The sequence below is a fragment of the Rattus norvegicus genome, chromosome 1, assembly GCF_021556685.1.
Source record: "Rattus norvegicus strain SHRSP/BbbUtx chromosome 1, alternate assembly SHRSP_T2T, whole genome shotgun sequence".
Lineage (NCBI taxonomy): Eukaryota > Metazoa > Chordata > Mammalia > Rodentia > Muridae > Rattus > Rattus norvegicus.
Window position 1 is genome coordinate 72470909 of NC_141534.1, and position 17280 is coordinate 72488188.

Consider the following 17280-nt stretch of genomic DNA (forward strand, 5'->3'; position numbering starts at 1 on the left):
GCAGATGCATGGTTACAGGGATATAATTGGTGGATTCTAATATGGCAAGGGTTTAGCCCAGGGGCAAGTTTCCTAGCTACCTTCCTGAAACATAACGGCTGACTCGGCCCCCCAAGGGTTCAGCCCGGGGGCAAGTTTCTTAGCTACCTTCTTGGAACATAACGACTGACTCGGCCCCCCACCAGGGTGTGGGACCTCTCCTGGGGCTTTTTTTCATTGTCAGGTGCTCAACCGAAGTCGTCCTGTTGCCAGGCCTTCAACCAAACATATCTTGCTTGGCAGCCGCTGTGTACTCAGTGTTCTAACCTTTCCCTGAACCAGTCATCTTAAGTACAGCCTTGCAAAATGGCGTTACTGCTGCTAAGCTGGGGTCTTTCATTCCCCCATTTTTTTGCTAACTTTGAGTGAAATCTTTCACTCAACTTGGTCAAGAAATTTCTGTCTGGTGGGGGCTTATTCCCCCACTGACTCTAGGCCACAAAAGGGCTAGGAGGAGCCACGTAGGAGTTTTAACTTTAAGGGGTTTGGAGTGCGCTGAACTCTCCATGTCTGGGGTGTAGTGTTGTGATTAGTCAATTCCTCAGACCGGACTGCCTTGACGTGTGGTGTGTGGATCTAAGCCGAGACTCCGTCTACCTTTAGGGCGGTCGGGGTAGTCAGGAGGACGGTGTAGGGTCCTTTTCACCGTGGCTCGAGATTCTTGGTCTGGTGTCTGTGCACCCACACGGTGTCTCCAATCTGGAACGGGTGTGGCACCACCGGATGCTCAAGCTTGTCCTGGTAAGCAGTGGCCAAAGGTCTCCAGACGTCTCTCTGCACAATCTGTAGGGCCTGTAAATGGGCCCTCAGAGAAGGGCTGTCAACAAAATCAGCAATGTTTGAATCAAAGAAATGGACAAATGGGGGTGGTGCTCCATACATTATTTCAAAAGGAGTTAGACCATGGGGGCCCGGGGTATTCCGGGCCCGATATAGAACTAGGGGAAGGAGGGCCACCCAATCCTTTGAGCCAGTTGCAAGCGTAAGTTTGGATAAAGTCTCCTTAATTGTTCTATTCATGCGTTCTACCTGACCTGAACTCTGGGGTCTATAGGCACAATGTAATTTCCAATCAATCCCCAGCAATTTGGCCACCAACTGACTTACTTGGGAGACAAAAGTGGGCCCGTTGTCCGACCTCAACGCTTGAGGCATGTCATACCTGGGAAAGATTTCCTCGAGGAGCTTCTTGGTGACCATTTTTGTAGTCTCGTGCTTCGTGGGGAAGGCTTTGACCCATCCTGAGAAGGTGTCTACAAACACTAGGAGATACTTGTATCCATATATATCTGGTTTAATTTTAGTAAAATCAATTTCTCAATGGATGTCAGGACGGTGTCCCCTAGGACGAACTCCTTGTCCAATCATGGTCCTTCCCGGGTTAACCTGAGCGCACGCTTTGTAACTCTCAGTCACCTTTTGTATCGCTTTGTCCCAATTCAAAAAAAAAACACAGATTTATCTCTTCTCGATCTAGTAAGGTTTTTATCTTCTTATGTAAAAAGGAAATCAATTCAAAAGTCCTTTGTAGACCCACTGTTTTAGTTGAGGGTGGTAGATGGCCCCCATTTTTTTAGGAGCTCTATGTCCTCATGGGCATAAACCCAACTAGTTTGTCCCACTGGTGGGGGCGTGGGTTGGTCTGGGCTATTTAAGGGCAAGATTTATTTGCTCACGGCCGCTTCTCGAGCCGTGGCATCGGCCAGCCGGTTTCTTCGTGCCTCTGGGTTGTGCCCTTTCTGGTGTCCTGGACAATGTATAATACTCAGTCTTTTGCATAGATTAACAAACTGGATACGCAACGAGGACCCTGCATTCTGCTGCCTACAGGAAACACACCTCAGAGACAAAGACAGACATTACCTCAGAGTGAAAGGCTGGAAAACAATTTTCCAAGCAAATGGTCAGAAGAAGCAAGCTGGAGTAGCCATTCTAATATCAAATAAAATCAATTTTCAACTAAAAGTCATCAAAAAAGATAAGGAAGGACACTTCATATTCATCAAAGGAAAAATCCACCAAGATGAAGTCTCAATCCTAAATATCTATGCCCCAAATACAAGGGCACCTACACATGTAAAAGAAACCTTACTAAAGCTCAAAACACACATTGCACCTCACACAATAATAGTGGGAGATTTCAACACCCCACTCTCATCAATGGACAGATCATGGAAACAGAAATTAAACAGAGATGTAGACAGACTAAGAGAAGTCATGAGCCAAATGGACTTAACGGATACTTATACAACATTCTATCCTAAAGCAAAAGGATATACCTTCTTCTCAGCTCCTCATGGTACTTTCTCCAAAATTGACCATATAATTGGTCAAAAAACGGGCCTCAACAGGTACAGAAAGATAGAAATAATCCCATGCGTGCGATCGGACCACCACGGCCTAAAACTGGTCTTCAATAACAATAAGGGAAGAATGCCCACATATACGTGGAAATTGAACAATGCTCTACTCAATGACAACCTGGTCAAGGAAGAAATAAAGAAAGAAATTAAAAACTTTTTAGAATTTAATGAAAATGAAGGTACAACATACCCAAACTTATGGGACACAATGAAAGCTGTGCTAAGAGGAAAACTCATAGCGCTGAGTGCCTGCAGAAAGAAACAGGAAAGAGCATATGTCAGCAGCTTGACAGCACACCTAAAAGCTCTAGAACAAAAAGAAGCAAATACACCCAGGAGGAGTAGAAGGCAGGAAATAATCAAACTCAGAGCTGAAATCAACCAAGTAGAAACAAAAAGGACCATAGAAAGAATCAACAGAACCAAAAGTTGGTTCTTTGAGAAAATCAACAAGATAGATAAACCCTTAGCCAGACTAACGAGAGGACACAGAGAGTGCGTCCAAATTAACAAAATCAAAAATGAAAAGGGAGACATAACTACAGATTCAGAGGAAATTCAAAAAATCATCAGATCTTACTATAAAAACCTATATTCAACAAAACTTGAAAATCTTCAGGAAATGGACAATTTCCTAGACAGATACCAGGTATCGAAGTTAAATCAGGAACAGATAAACCAGTTAAACAACCCCATAACTCCTAAGGAAATAGAAGCAGTCATTAAAGGTCTCCCAACCAAAAAGAGCCCAGGTCCAGACGGGTTTAGTGCAGAATTCTATCAAACCTTCATAGAAGACCTTATACCAATATTATCCAAACTATTCCACAAAATTGAAACAGATGGAGCCCTACCGAATTCCTTCTATGAAGCCACAATTACTCTTATACCTAAACCACACAAAGACCCAACAAAGAAAGAGAACTTCAGACCAATTTCCCTTATGAATATCGACGCAAAAATACTCAATAAAATTCTGGCAAACCTAATTCAAGAGCACATCAAAACAATCATCCACCATGATCAAGTAGGCTTCATCCCAGGCATGCAGGGATGGTTTAATATAAGGAAAACCATCAACATGATCCATCATATAAACAAACTGAAAGAACAGAACCACATGATCATTTCATTAGATGCTGAGAAAGCATTTGACAAAATTCAACACCCCTTCATGATAAAAGTCCTGGAAAGAATAGGTATTCAAGGCCCATACCTAAACATAGTAAAAGCCATATACAGCAAACCAGTTGCTAACATTAAACTAAATGGAGAGAAACTTGAAGCAATCCCACTAAAATCAGGGACTAGACAAGGCTGCCCACTCTCTCCCTACTTATTCAATATAGTTCTTGAAGTTCTATCCAGAGCAATCAGACAGCAAAAGGAGATCAAGGGGATACAGATCGGAAAAGAAGAGGTCAAAATATCACTATTTGCAGACGACATGATAGTATATTTAAGTGATCCCAAAAGTTCCACCAGAGAACTACTAAAGCTGATAAACAACTTCAGCAAAGTGGCTGGGTATAAAATTAACTCAAATAAATCAGTTGCCTTCCTCTATACAAAAGAGAAACAAGCCGAGAAAGAAATTAGGGAAACGACACCCTTCATAATAGACCCAAATAATATAAAGTAACTCGGTGTGACTTTAACCAAGCAAGTAAAAGATCTGTACAATAAGAACTTCAAGACACTGAGGAAAGAAATTGAAGAAGACCTCAGAAGATGGAAAGATCTCCCATGCTCATGGATTGGCAGGATTAATATAGTAAAAATGGCCATTTTACCAAAAGCAATCTACAGATTCAATGCAATCCCCATCAAAATACCAATCCAATTCTTCAAAGAGTTAGACAGAACAATTTGCAAATTCATCTGGAATAACAAAAAACCCAGGATAGCTAAAGCTATCCTCAACAATAAAAGGACTTCAGGGGGAATCACTATCCCTGAACTCAAGCAGTATTACAGAGCAATACTGATAAAAACTGCATGGTATTGGTACAGAGACAGACAGATAGACCAATGGAATAGAATTGAAGACCCAGAAATGAACCCACACACCTATGGTCACTTGATTTTTGACAAAGGAGCCAAAACCATCCAATGGAAAAAAGATAGCATTTTCAGCAAATTGTGCTGGTTCAACTGGAGGGCAACATGTAGAAGAATGCAGATCGATCCATGCTTATCACCCTGTACAAAGCCTAAGTCCAAGTGGATCAAGGACCTCCACATCAAACCAGACACACTCAAACTAATAGAAGAAAAACTAGGGAAGCATCTGGAACACATGGGCACTAGAAAAAATTTCCTGAACAAAACACCAATGGCTTATGCTCTAAGATCAAGAATCGACAAATGGGATCTCATAAAACTGCAAAGCTTCTGTAAGGCAAAGGACACTGTGGTTAGGACAAAACGGCAACCAACAGATTGGGAAAAGATCTTTACCAATCCTATAACAGATAGAGGCCTTATATCCAAAATATACAAAGAACTCAAGAAGTTAGACCGCAGGGAAACAAATAACCCTATTAAAAAATGGGGTTCAGAGCTAAACAAAGAATTCACAGCTGAGGAATGCCGAATGGCTGAGAAACACCTAAAGAAATGTTCAACATCTTTAGTCATAAGGGAAATGCAAATCAAAACAACCCTGAGATTTCACCTCACACCAGTGAGAATGGCTAAGATCAAAAACTCAGGGGACAGCAGATGCTGGCGAGGATGTGGAGAAAGAGGAACACTCCTCCATTGTTGGTGGGATTGCAGACTGGTAAAACCATTCTGGAAATCAGTCTGGAGGTTCCTCAGAAAATTGGACATTGAACTGCCTGAGGATCCAGCCATACCTCTCTTGGGCATATACCCAAAAGATGCCTCAACATATAAAAGAGACACGTGCTCCACTATGTTCATCGCAGCCCTATTTATAATAGCCAGAAACTGGAAAGAACCCAGATGCCCTTCAACAGAGGAATGGATACAGAAAATGTGGTACATCTACACAATGGAATATTACTCAGCTATCAAAAACAACGAGTTTATGAAATTCGTAGGCAAATGGTTGGAACTGGAAAATATCATCCTGAGTGAGCTAACCCACTCACAGAAAGACATACATGGTATGCACTCATTGATAAGTGGCTATTAGCCCAAATGCTTGAATTACCCTAGATCCCTAGAACAAAGGAAACTCAAGACGGATGATCAAAATGTGAATGCTTCACTCCTTCTTTAAATGAGGAAAAAGAATACCCTTGGCAGGGAAGGGAGAGGCAAAGATTAAAACAGAGACTGAAGGAACACCCATTCAGAGCCTGCCCCACAGGTGGCCCATACATATACAGCCACCCAATTAGACAAGATGGATGAAGCAAAGAAATGCAGACCGACAGGAGCCGGATGTAGATCGCTCCTGAGAGACACAGCCAGAATACAGCAAATACAGAGGCGAATGCCAGCAGCAAACCACTGAACTGAGAATAGGTCCCCCGTTGAAGGAATCAGAGAAAGAACTGGAAGAGCTTGAAGGTGCTCGAGACCCCAAAAGTACAACAATGTCAAGCAACCAGAGCTTCCAGGGACTAAGCCACTACCTAAAGACTATACATGGACTGACCCTGGACTCTGTCCCCATAGGTAGCAATGAATATCCTAGTAAGAGCACCAGTGGAAGGGGAAGCCCTGGGTCCTGCTAAGACTGAACCCCCAGTGAACTAGACTATGCGGGGAGGGTGGCAATGGGGGGAGGTTTGGGAGGGGAACACCCATAAGGAAGGGGAGGGGGGAGGTTGATGTTTGTCCGGAAACCGGGAAAGGGAATAACACTTGAAATGTATATAAGAAATACTCAAGTTAATAAAAAAAAAAGAAAAGAAAAGAAAAAAAAAAGAAATGAATAAATGAATGATTGGAAAAAAAAATACTCAGTCTTTTGGGCAAGAATAGGGCTTCTAAGAGGGCCAGAATTTTAGCCTTATTTTTAATATCTTTATCTTTAGATGTGAGCAGCCCCCACCTCCGGTAGATCTCCCCGTGGATGTGTGCCGTGGCAAAGGCATAACGGCTGTCTGTATATACATTTAGCCTCTTACCTTTTGCCATCTTGAGCGCCTGAGTCAAGGCGATGAGTTCAGCCCGTTGTGCGGAGGTACCAGCAGGCAGGGCTTTCGCCCAAATCACTTTGTCCTCCGTAGTGACCGCAGCTCCAGCCTTTCGCTCTCCCTCTGCCAAGAAGCTGTTGCCATCCGTGTACCATGTGTGGTCAGCACTCTGAAGAGGCTGGTCCGATAGGTCCAGCCTGGTTCCATGTACTTCTGCGAGGATTTGTAGTCAGTCATGCTGTTCTGCCTCCTCTGGTAGAGGAAGCAAGGTGGCAGGATTGAGGGTGACTACGGGCCCAAACTGAACCCGTTCTGCATCCAGTAACAAGGCTTGGTGTGAGAATTAGAGAGCCAGCGGTCTGGGGGCTGCTTTACCAAGGCCTCCACTGCGTGGGGTGCTAGGATGGTGAGTGGCTGTCCCAAAGTCAATTTTCCAGCATCCTTGATCAGGACAGCAATAGCAGCCACCATCCTTAGGCACGGTGGCCAGCCGGAGGCCACAGGGTCCAATTTCTTAGACAGGTAGGCCACAGGGCGTTTCCAGGGTCCCAACCTTTGTGTTAGGACCCCTTTAGCAAACCCCTGTTTCTCATCGATGAACAGTTACTGAGCAAATTGTAAGGGTTTGGAACAGTCGGATGAATATCTTCTATCCTCTTGTTGACCTTTCTCAAGTCTTGTACTGGCCTATAATCTCCAGTGCCGGGTTTCTTAACAGGCAGAAGAGGCGTATTCCAAGGCGACCGGCAGGGGATTAGGATGCCTTGATCTAGAAGCCTCGTAATGTGAGGCCTTATACCTTGATAAGCTTCATGTGACAGGGGGTATTGTTTTATGGAGACTGGAGTTGTAATTAAGGGGGGCTGTTGGAGCGCCAACCCCATCCCACCAGTCTCTGCCCAAGCCAGTGTCCTGTCCCGGTTCATAGGGTTAGAACTTGAAGGGGAGTTCCGTGGGGGCCAGTTATTTGGGCCCCTCCTTCCTCAAAATGAATTTGTGCTTTTAGTTTGGTGAGCAGGTCACGGCCCAGCAGAGGGTACGGGCAGTCCGGAACATGTAAGAAGGAATGGGTCACCTTACCAGTAGCCAGCTGAACCGGGCGGTCCGTAGTCCATCGGTATTGTTTCTCACCAGTAGCTCCTTGTACCCAGGCCATCCGGTCGCTGAGTTGTCCTGAAGCTTGAGTGAGGACTGAATGCTGGGCTCCTGTGTCTATCAGGAAAGCAACCGGCTGCCCCCCAACTTTAAGCGTTACCCTGGGCTCAGGGGGGGCTCCTGGCCCTGACCTCCCTAATCTTTATCTAGAGCCAAGAGGGAGGTTCGTGGTCGAGGCTTTCGGGGTCCGCCAGGCTTCTTGGGGCACTCTCTGGCCCAGTGCCCTTTCTCTTTGTAATAGGCACATTGATCTTTATCCAGCTTCAGCCCCTTTCGAGCTCCCCCCTATCTCCCTTCCTTTTTTGGCCCTGAACTACGGCGGCCAAGATTCGACTCAATTCTTTCTTTTTTTATCTCTTTCTTATTAAAAATCTTTTCAGCTTCTTTAAGTAAATCCTGTAATGTATAGCCCTGCAAATTTTCTAACCTCTGTAACTTAGTCTTGATATCTGGAGCAGCCTGCCAGATGAAGGACATAGAGACACTCGTCATTTGTCCTGGGTCATCTGGGTCATAGGGAGTGTACATACGGTAGGCCTCCTTAAGTCTCTCTAGAAAGGCGGAGGGAGTTTCCCCTGCTTCCTGTAATACCTGTTTTACCTGAGCCAAATTAGTAGGGCGTCATATAGCCCCTTGGAGACCCGCTAGAAGCAACTGGCGATAAAGGCGTAGGTGTCCCTTACCTTCAGCTGTATTAAAATCCCAGTTTGGTCTCTTAAGTGGGAATGCAGCATCAATTTTTTCAGGCAGCTGGGTGGGACGCCCATCATCTCCCAGAACATGCTTTCTGGCCTCTAGGAACACTCTTTGTTTTTTTTCTGAGGTTAAGAGAGCCTGTAAGAGCTGTTGGCAGTCATCCCAAGTAGGCTGGTGGGTAAGTAAAACAGATTCTATTAGGTCGGTGAGTGCCACCGGGTCTTTGGAGAAAGAAGGGTTGTTTTGTTTCTAATTGTAAATGTCAGCTGTTGAAAATAGCCAGTATTGGGTCTGGCCACCGGTTCCCTGTCTAAGTGGGAAAGCCTGGGAGGTTGTATCTGGCATCACCTCGCGCTTATTGCGAAATCTCCCTGTGACAGGGGAGAAACCCTTATCAGACTGTGGCCTGGCAACTGATCTGGCCGGCGGCTCTGCCTCCTCTGTTTTAGCCGGGCCTGTCAGAGAGAAGATCTATGAGAGGGGAGTTTGGGTCTGCCGGGAGGACAGGTTTCTTAGAAGGCTCTGATTTCACAAAGGTAGAGAGAGGAAGACGTGGCCGGCGGACCGGGCGGGGCCGAGGGGACAGACTGGGGGTTGAGGGGAGGCCAATTTGGGTCCACGAAGGGTTCCGCCCGGGGGGGGGTTAAGGCGAGACTCTCTCAAGTGATAATATAAGAAACCTGGTCAGGATGTCCGTGGACGACCCGATCTTTAACCTGTAAAATAATGATCTTATTAAATGTGCCATTCACTGGCCATCCCGCTCCGAAAGTGGGCCACTCGGATGTGCAGAGAGTCTGTCATTTTCCTTTTTTTTTTAACCTCGACGGACTGGTTGTGTGCCCGGTCGTGGACGTCTTTCTAATGATCAAGAGTGAGACTTAGGGGCGTTGTTAGGGACTGTCCCATGTTAGTTCTAAGGAAGATTAGAACACAGAGAAAACAAACAACACCAACAGTCAAACAAACAACAGACAGGCGTGCTGCACGGCTTTGGTACCAAACTGAAAGCAAAAAGTCAGATGGAGGTGGCAAAGGTCCGGAGCCCTCTGAAAGCCAAAACTACAGACAGAGGTGCCGTTAGTCCGGATCTTTCTCCTCTCCCAGATTGGGCCCCGAAAAGTCGGGCCCCTAACACCCTTGGAACGTCTTCCAGGGCTGCGGGGCGAGAAGTCCGAGCTCGTCAGCTCCTTCTTCGTCCCGCCCAAATTCCAAACAACCTGGCTGAGCGATCACAGAACAGACCTGGCTGAGCGCTCACAGAACAGACCTGGCTGAGCGCTCACAGAACAGACAGAATAAGGCAGAACGAGACAAAATCAGACAGACAGACAGACGGCGGCCGGCTTACCTCCCAGTGGGTGGTCGGTGGTCCCTGGGTGGAGGATCTCCTTTCCCGGCCAATGCACCAAATGAAAAGCTCTCAGGGAGAACTTTCCCTCGGGATGGAGACCCTCCAACTCCAAAGACCAGACCGAGACACCACAGGATGCAATCAGCAAGAGGATTTGGTTTATTGTTGGGATACACAGGCACAGGCACCTGCGGGCGCTTCAGTCACTCGGGGGACTGGCACGCCCCACGGAACCAAGGATGGGCTTTTATAGGATTTTGGGGAGCAGAAGCAAGCATACAGAAGCAGATGCATGGTTACAGGGATATAATTGGTGGATTCTAATATGGCAAGGGTTCAGCCCGGGGGCAAGTTTCTTAGCTACCTTCTTGGAACATAACGACTGACTCGGCCCCCCACCAGGGTGTGGGACCTCTCCTGGGGCTTTTTTTCATTGTCAGGTGCTCAACCGAAGTCGTCCTGTTGCCAGGCCTTCAACCAAACATATCTTGCTTGGCAGCCGCTGTGTACTCAGTGTTCTAACCTTTCCCTGAACCAGTCATCTTAAGTACAGCCTTGCAAAATGGCGTTACTGCTGCTAAGCTGGGGTCTTTCAATATAAAGTTTTGGTGATCAAGATATTGAGGCTATTCTGCGTAAGCAAATTAAGACAAAACAATAACAACTGTTCTCCCTACCCCTTCCTGTGGTAAATCCCTCCCCTTTTCTAAGAGATGTGCCAAATTAGCCCTTTTCCAGCAAATTTCCAAGGCCAGGTGAAAGGCTGGACGAGGAAAGTCACCAACTGTATCACAAACAGCCCCTTGAGCAGGCCAGCCAATACCTAACAACATCCTTTGTCCTGTGTACCACCAATGATAATGAGCCAGCTGACCTTGTTGCTGAAGTCTGCCCTCTGTAAAGAATAAAAGTTCTTTGCTTTTTGGGTTCAGGTTGCTTTTCCCTGCGTGGATGAGCAACCCATGTGCGTGGATTAAAAACCTTATACCCTCTTGCTATTGTAGCGGTCACTTTGTTAATCTGTGCTCTGTGCGTGGCGCTCCTGAGGTAGGTTACTTCAGGGGTCTTACAACAGTTTCACTGTCTCTGTTTAGTTTCTGTTTTCATGATCTGTCCATTGATTAGAGTCGGGTGTTGAAATCTCCTACTATTATAGTGTGAGGTTCAATGTGTGCTTTGAGCTTTAATATCTTTTCTTTTATAAATGTGGGTGCCCTTGCATTTGGGGCATAGATGTTGAGAATTGTTGAATTTTTCCTTCCATTATCCTATGTAGGGCTAGGTTTGTGGAAAGATATTGTGTAAATTTGGTTTTGTCATGGAATATCTTTGTTTCTTCATCTATGGTAATTGTGAGTTTTGCTGGATATAGTAGCCTGGGCTGGCATTTGTGTTCTCTTAGGGACTGTATGACATCTGTCCAGGGTCTTCTGGCTTTTATAATCTCTGTTGAGAAGTCTAGTGTAATTCTGATACGTCTGCCTTTATCTGTTACTTGACCTTTTCCCCTTACCGCTTTCAATATTCTTTCTTTGCTCTGTGCATTTGGTGTTTTAATTATGTGACGAGAGAAATTTCTTTTTTGGTCCCATCTGTTTTTGTAGGCTTCTTGTATGTTTATGGTCATTTTTTTGTTTGAGTGAAGACATTTTTCTTGTAGAATTTTGTTTAAGATGTTTTCTCCCCCTTAGTGTTGGGAATCTTCACTCTCTTCTATATCTTTTATTCTCAGATTCAGTCATTTCAATGTGTCCTGAATTTCTTGAATGTGTTGAGATAGGGGTATTTTGCTTTTTGTATTTTCCTTGAGTATTGTCTATTCTATCTTCTGCCACTGAGATTCTCTCTTCTATCTCTTGCATTCTGTTCATGATGCTTTCATCTGTGACTCCTGTTCTCTTTCCTAGGTTTTCCATCTCCATGGCTGTTTCCACTTGAGTTTTCTTTAATGATTCTATTTCCATTTTTTAGATCCGGGACAGATTTTCTTTCAATTCAGTCATCTGTTTGATTGTGTTCTCCTGTACTTCTGTTTTTTTTTTCTTTATTAACTTGAGTATTTATTTACATTTCGATTATTATTCCCTTTCCTGGTTTCCAGGCCAACATCCCCCTAACCCCTCCCCCTCCCCTTCTATATCACTGTTCCCCTCCCCATCCTCCACCCATTGCCGCCCTCCCCACAGCAATCATGTTCACTGGGGGTTCCGTCTTAGCAAGACCAATGGCTTCCCTTTCCACTGGTCCTCTTACTAGGATATTCATTGCTACCTATGGGGTCAGAGTCCAGGGTCAGTCCATGTATAGTCTTTAGGTAGTGGCTTAGTCCCTGGAAGCTCTGGTTGCTTGGCATTGTTGTACAGATGGGGTCTCGAGCTCCTTCAAGCTCTTTCAGTCCTTTCTCTGATTCCTTCAACGGGGGACCTATTCTCAGTTCAGTGGTTTGCTGCTGGCATTCGCCTCTGTATTTGCTGTATTCAGGCTGTGTCTCTCAGGAGAGATCTACATCCGGTTCCTGTCGGCCTGCACTTCTTTGCTTCATCCATCTTGTCTAATTGGGTGGCTGTATATGTATGGGCCACATGTGGGGCAGGCTCTGAATGGGTGTTCCTTCTGCCTCTGTTTTAATCTTTGCCTCTCTCTTCCCTGCCAAGGGTATTCTTGTTCCCCTTTTAAAGAAGGAGTGAAGCATTCGCATTTTGGTCATCAGTCTTGAGTTTCATGTGTTCTGTGCATCTAGGGTAATTCAAGCATTTGGGCTAATAGCCACTTATCAATGAGTGCATACCATGTGTGTTTTTCTGTGATTGGGTTACCTCACTCAGGATGATATTTTCCAATTCCCTCCATTTGCCTATGAATTTCATAAAGTCATTATTTTTGATAGCTGAGTAATATTCCATTGTGTAGATGTACCACATTTTCTGTATCCATTCCTCTGTTGAAGGGCATCTGGGTTCTTTCCAGCTTCTGGCTAGTATAAATAAGGCTGCTATGAACATAGAGGAGCACGTGTCTTTGTTATATGTTGGGGCATCTTTTGGGTATATGCCCAAGAGAGGTATAGCTGGGTCCTCAAGTAGTTTAATGTCCAATTTTCTGAGGAACCTCCAGACTGATTTCCAGCATGGTTCTCCTGTACTTCTTTAGATATCTATGCATTTCCTCCATAAGGGCTTCTACTTATTTACTTGTGTTCTCCTGTGTTTCTTTAAGGGAGTTATGTCCTTCTTAAATTCCTCTATTATCTTCATGAAATGAGAGTTTAGATCTGAATCATGCTTCATAGATGTGTTGGGGGTATCCAGGAATTGCTGTGGTGGGAGAACTGGGTTCTGATGTTGCCGCGTCATATCGGTTTCTGTTGCTAATGTTCTTGCATTTGCCTCTCACCATCTGGTTATCTCTGGTGTTATCTGGCCTCCCTGTCTCCTGTGCCTGTCCTTCCTGTGAGCCTGTGAGCCTGTGAGCCTGTGAGCCTGCGATCCAGTGATTCTTTGATCCTTGGAACTGGGTGTGTTAGAATACCTGGGAAATAGAGCTCCCACTGCACTGAGGGCTGTGTGTGATCAGGCCTGGTGTCAGGGCTCTGCTCCATGGCACAATTCTTCTTCCTTATGATATATCATGGCTGAAGTGCTCAGTTCTTCAGCCCATACGTTTCATATTTTGTTCTCATTGTGTGAGGTCTGGATTCCAATGTCACTGCAGCTTACATGTGCAGCCATTGTAGCTCACTGCCTGCTGCTGCTACAAATCCATATTATTCGCAAACCATCCTTAATGTTACTGGAGGCAGGAATGGTTAGTGGCCCAAACAAAATTCATGCTGCACAACAAATGCAGATGTACTCTCTTTTATAGTATAAGGATAAAGGCCTTCTCAGTGGTGTGGCTATGCTGATGGTCATTCCTCTGTGCTAAAGAAAAGGGACAACCCTGAACATTTGTAATAAACCTTGCTGCTGATTTCTGAAGCCAGGGAAAGTATGGCATTAGTGGCATATATCTACACATGGAGTAGCTGGATGTCTTCAATTAAATCTATGGGGCAAAAGGCTATATAGACTGCTGGGAAAGTTCACACTAACACTATAACAGATATAATTGTGCTTAATAGGGTTCACCCCAACTACCTATGTTATACCTGTTTGTCCATTGTGAGAGGGTTTATACCCTGACCCAGGCAATTGTCTGCCCTCCTTCTCTCTTTGTCCCTCCCTGGCTTTGCCCCTTGCTGGCTGCATCACTGAGTTTGCTAGCAGGGGCAGTGCCGGGGGGTTCACCCTGGTTGTGTGTATGTGAAAGAACAGGTGAGTAGACCAACACAGCTAGAACAAGGCACAGATCCAAGACTTTGTGTAGGCTCACAACATCTACACCATCTATGAACTGCTGGACCACCTGAAGGGGCCCATCCTGGAGATCCAAAGCTGCAGGATCTTCATGATATAGGGCAGCAACAGGTTATGCAGAAGGATCTAGAATTGATAGAGTAGTAGAAGCCAGAGGCTTCAAACAAGGCCAATGTGTGGACAAAAGTTACACACTGGAACACACTGTGACAGCTTTCAAGACAAGAAGGGATTTTGTTTCTTTTGGGGGCGGTGTTCCAAGGCCAGAGTGTGAATACAAAGGGGTCGGGAGATGAGTGGGGTTGTGTTGCATGCTGGGAAACTTACAAAGAGTCAATATCATCAATGTGATCCACTATATAAACAAGCTCAAATAAAAGAAAACCACATGTTCATTTCATTAGAGGCTGAAAAAGCATTTGAAAAAATTCAACACCCTTTCATGTTAAAAGTCTTGGAAAGATCAGGAATTCAGGGCCCATACCTAAACACAGTAAAGCAATATACAGCAAACCAGTAGCCAACATCATACTCTATGGAGAGAAACTTGAAGCATCCCCACTAAAATCAGGGACTAGTCAAGGCTTCTCACTCTCTCCCTCCCTATTCAGTATAGTGCTCGAAGTCCTAGCCAAAGCAATTAGACAGCAAAAGGAAGTCAAAGGGATACAAATTCGAAAGGAAGAAGTCAAAATATCATTATTTGCAGGTGATATAATAGTATACTTCAGTCACTCTACAACTTCCACCAGAGAACTCCTAAACCTGATAAACAACTTAAGCAAAGTGGCTGTTGATAAAAATCAACTCAAACAAATCAGTAGCTTTCCTCTACTCAAAGAATAAACAGGCTGAGAAAGAAATTAGGGAAATGACACCCTTCTGTATAGTCACAAATAATATAAAATATCTTGGTGTGACTCTCACCAAGGAATTTAAAGATCTGTATGACAAAAACTTCAATTCTCTGTAGAAAGTTAAGAAGATGTCAGAAGATGGGAAGACCTCCCACATTCATGGATTGGCAGGATTAATATAGTAAAAAAAATGGCTATCTTCCCTAAAGGAATCTACAGATTCAATGCAATCCCCATCAAAATTCCAACTCAATTCTTAATAGAGTTAGACAGAACAATTCTCAAATTCATTTGGAATAACAAAAGTCCCCAGGTTATTGAAAACTAGTCTCAACAATAACAGGACTGAGGGGATCACTATCCTTCACCTCAAGCTGTGTTACAGAGCAATAATGATAAAACCTGTATGGTATTGGTACAGAGACAGGCAGGTAGATCAGTGGAATAGAATTGAAGATGCAGAAATGAACTGACACACCTATGGTCACTTGATATTTGACAAAGGAGCTAATGTCATCCAGTGGCAAAAAGATAGCATTTTTAAGAAATGGTGCTGTTTCAACTGGCAGTCAGCATGTAGAAGAAGGCAAAATGATCCATTCTTATTGCCTTATTGTACAAAGCTAAAGTCCAAGTGGATCAAGGACCTCCACATAAAAACAGATACACTCAAACTTATAGAAGAGAAAATGGGGAAGTGCCTCGAACACGTGGGCACAGGGGAAATTTTCCTGAACAGAACACTAATGGCTTATGCTCTAAGATCAAAAATTGACAAATGAGACCTCATAAAACTGCAAAGCTTCTCGGTCCCCAGCTCCGAAAAAAAGAATAATAAAAAAAAAAACTGCAAAGCTTCTGTAATGCAAAGGACACTGTCACTAGGACAAAATGGCAACCAACAGATTTGGAAAGGATCTTTACCAATCGTACATCCAATAGAGGGCAAATATCCAATATATACAAAGAAGTAAAGAAGCTAGTCTCCTTAGAATTAAATAACCCTATTAAAAATGGTGTACAGAGCTAAACAAAGAATTCTCAACTGAAGAATATCAAATGGCCACAAAGCACCTAAAGAAATGTTCAACATCCTTAGTCATCAGGAAAATGCAAATCAAAACAATCCTGAGATAACACATCACACCAGTCAGAATGGCTAACATAAAAAACTGAGATGACAGTAGATGCTCCAAGGATGTGGAGAAAGAGGAACACTCCTCCATTGTTGGTGGGATTGCAAGCTGGTACAACCACTCTGGAAATCAGTCTGGAGGTTCCTCAGAAAATTGGACATAGTACTATCTGAGGACCCAGCTATACCTCTCCTGGGCATATACCCAAAAGATGCTCCAACATATAACAAGGACACATGCTCCACTATGTTCATAGTAGCCTCATTTATAAAAGTCAGAAGCTGGAAACAACCCAGATGTCCTTCAACAAGGAATGCATACAAAAAATGTAGTACATCTGCACAGTGGAGTACTACTCAGATATCAAGAACAATAACTTTGTGAAATTCTTAGACAAATAGATGAAACTAGAAAATATCACCCTAAGTGAGGTAATCCAATCACAAAAGAACATACATGTTATGTACTCACTGATAAGTGGATATTACCCCAGAAGCTCAGAATACCCAAGATCCAATTTACAGACCACATGAAGCTCAAGAAAAAGAAATACCAAAGTGTGGATTTTTCAGTACTTTTTAGAAAAGGGAACAAAATACTCACAGGAGGATATAGGAAGACAAAGTGTGGAGCAGAGACTGAAGGAAATGTCATCCAGTGACAGCCACGCATGGAGATCCATCCTGCATGCAGTCACCAAACCCAGTCACTATTGTCGATGCCAAGAGGTGCCTGCTGACAGGAACTTGATATACCTGTTTCCTGAGAGACTCTGCCAATGCCTGACAAATACAGAGGCAGATGTTTACAGCCAACCATTGGACTGAGAACAGGGTCCCCATTGGAGAAGTTAGAGAAAGGACTGAAGGAGCTGAAGGGGTTTGCACCCCATAGGAAGAATGGACAATATCAACCAACCAAACACTCCAGAACTCCCATGGAGTAAACCACCAACCAAAGAGTACACATGGAGCGACCCATGGTTCCAGCTGCATATATATGGGCCTTGTCAGGCATCCATGGGAGGAGAGGCCCTTGGTCCTGTGAAGACTCAATGCCCCAGTGTAGGGGAATGCCAGTATGGGGAGCTAGGAGGGAGTGGGTAGGTGGGTTGGGAAATACCCTCATGGAGGCAGGATTGAATGTGGGGTTTCTGAAGGGGAAATCTGGAAAGGGGATAACATTTGAAACGTAAGTAAAGAAAATATCT

The 17280-nt window shown here is 44.4% G+C and overlaps 1 protein-coding gene across 1 annotated transcript in view; it reads left to right on the forward strand.

Annotated features, from left to right (window-relative positions):
* Positions 1 to 2530, forward strand: part of Zfp758l1 (zinc finger protein 758 like 1) — a 33257-nt gene extending 30727 nt beyond the window's left edge. Inside the window, exon 7 of the mRNA XM_087606020.1 lies at positions 1821 to 2530. Within this exon, the coding sequence (XP_087462146.1) occupies positions 1821 to 1825 (5 nt within the window). The 3' untranslated portion in view covers positions 1826 to 2530. The remainder of the gene's footprint in view (positions 1 to 1820) is intronic.
* Positions 2531 to 17280: the final 14750 nt, after the last annotated feature.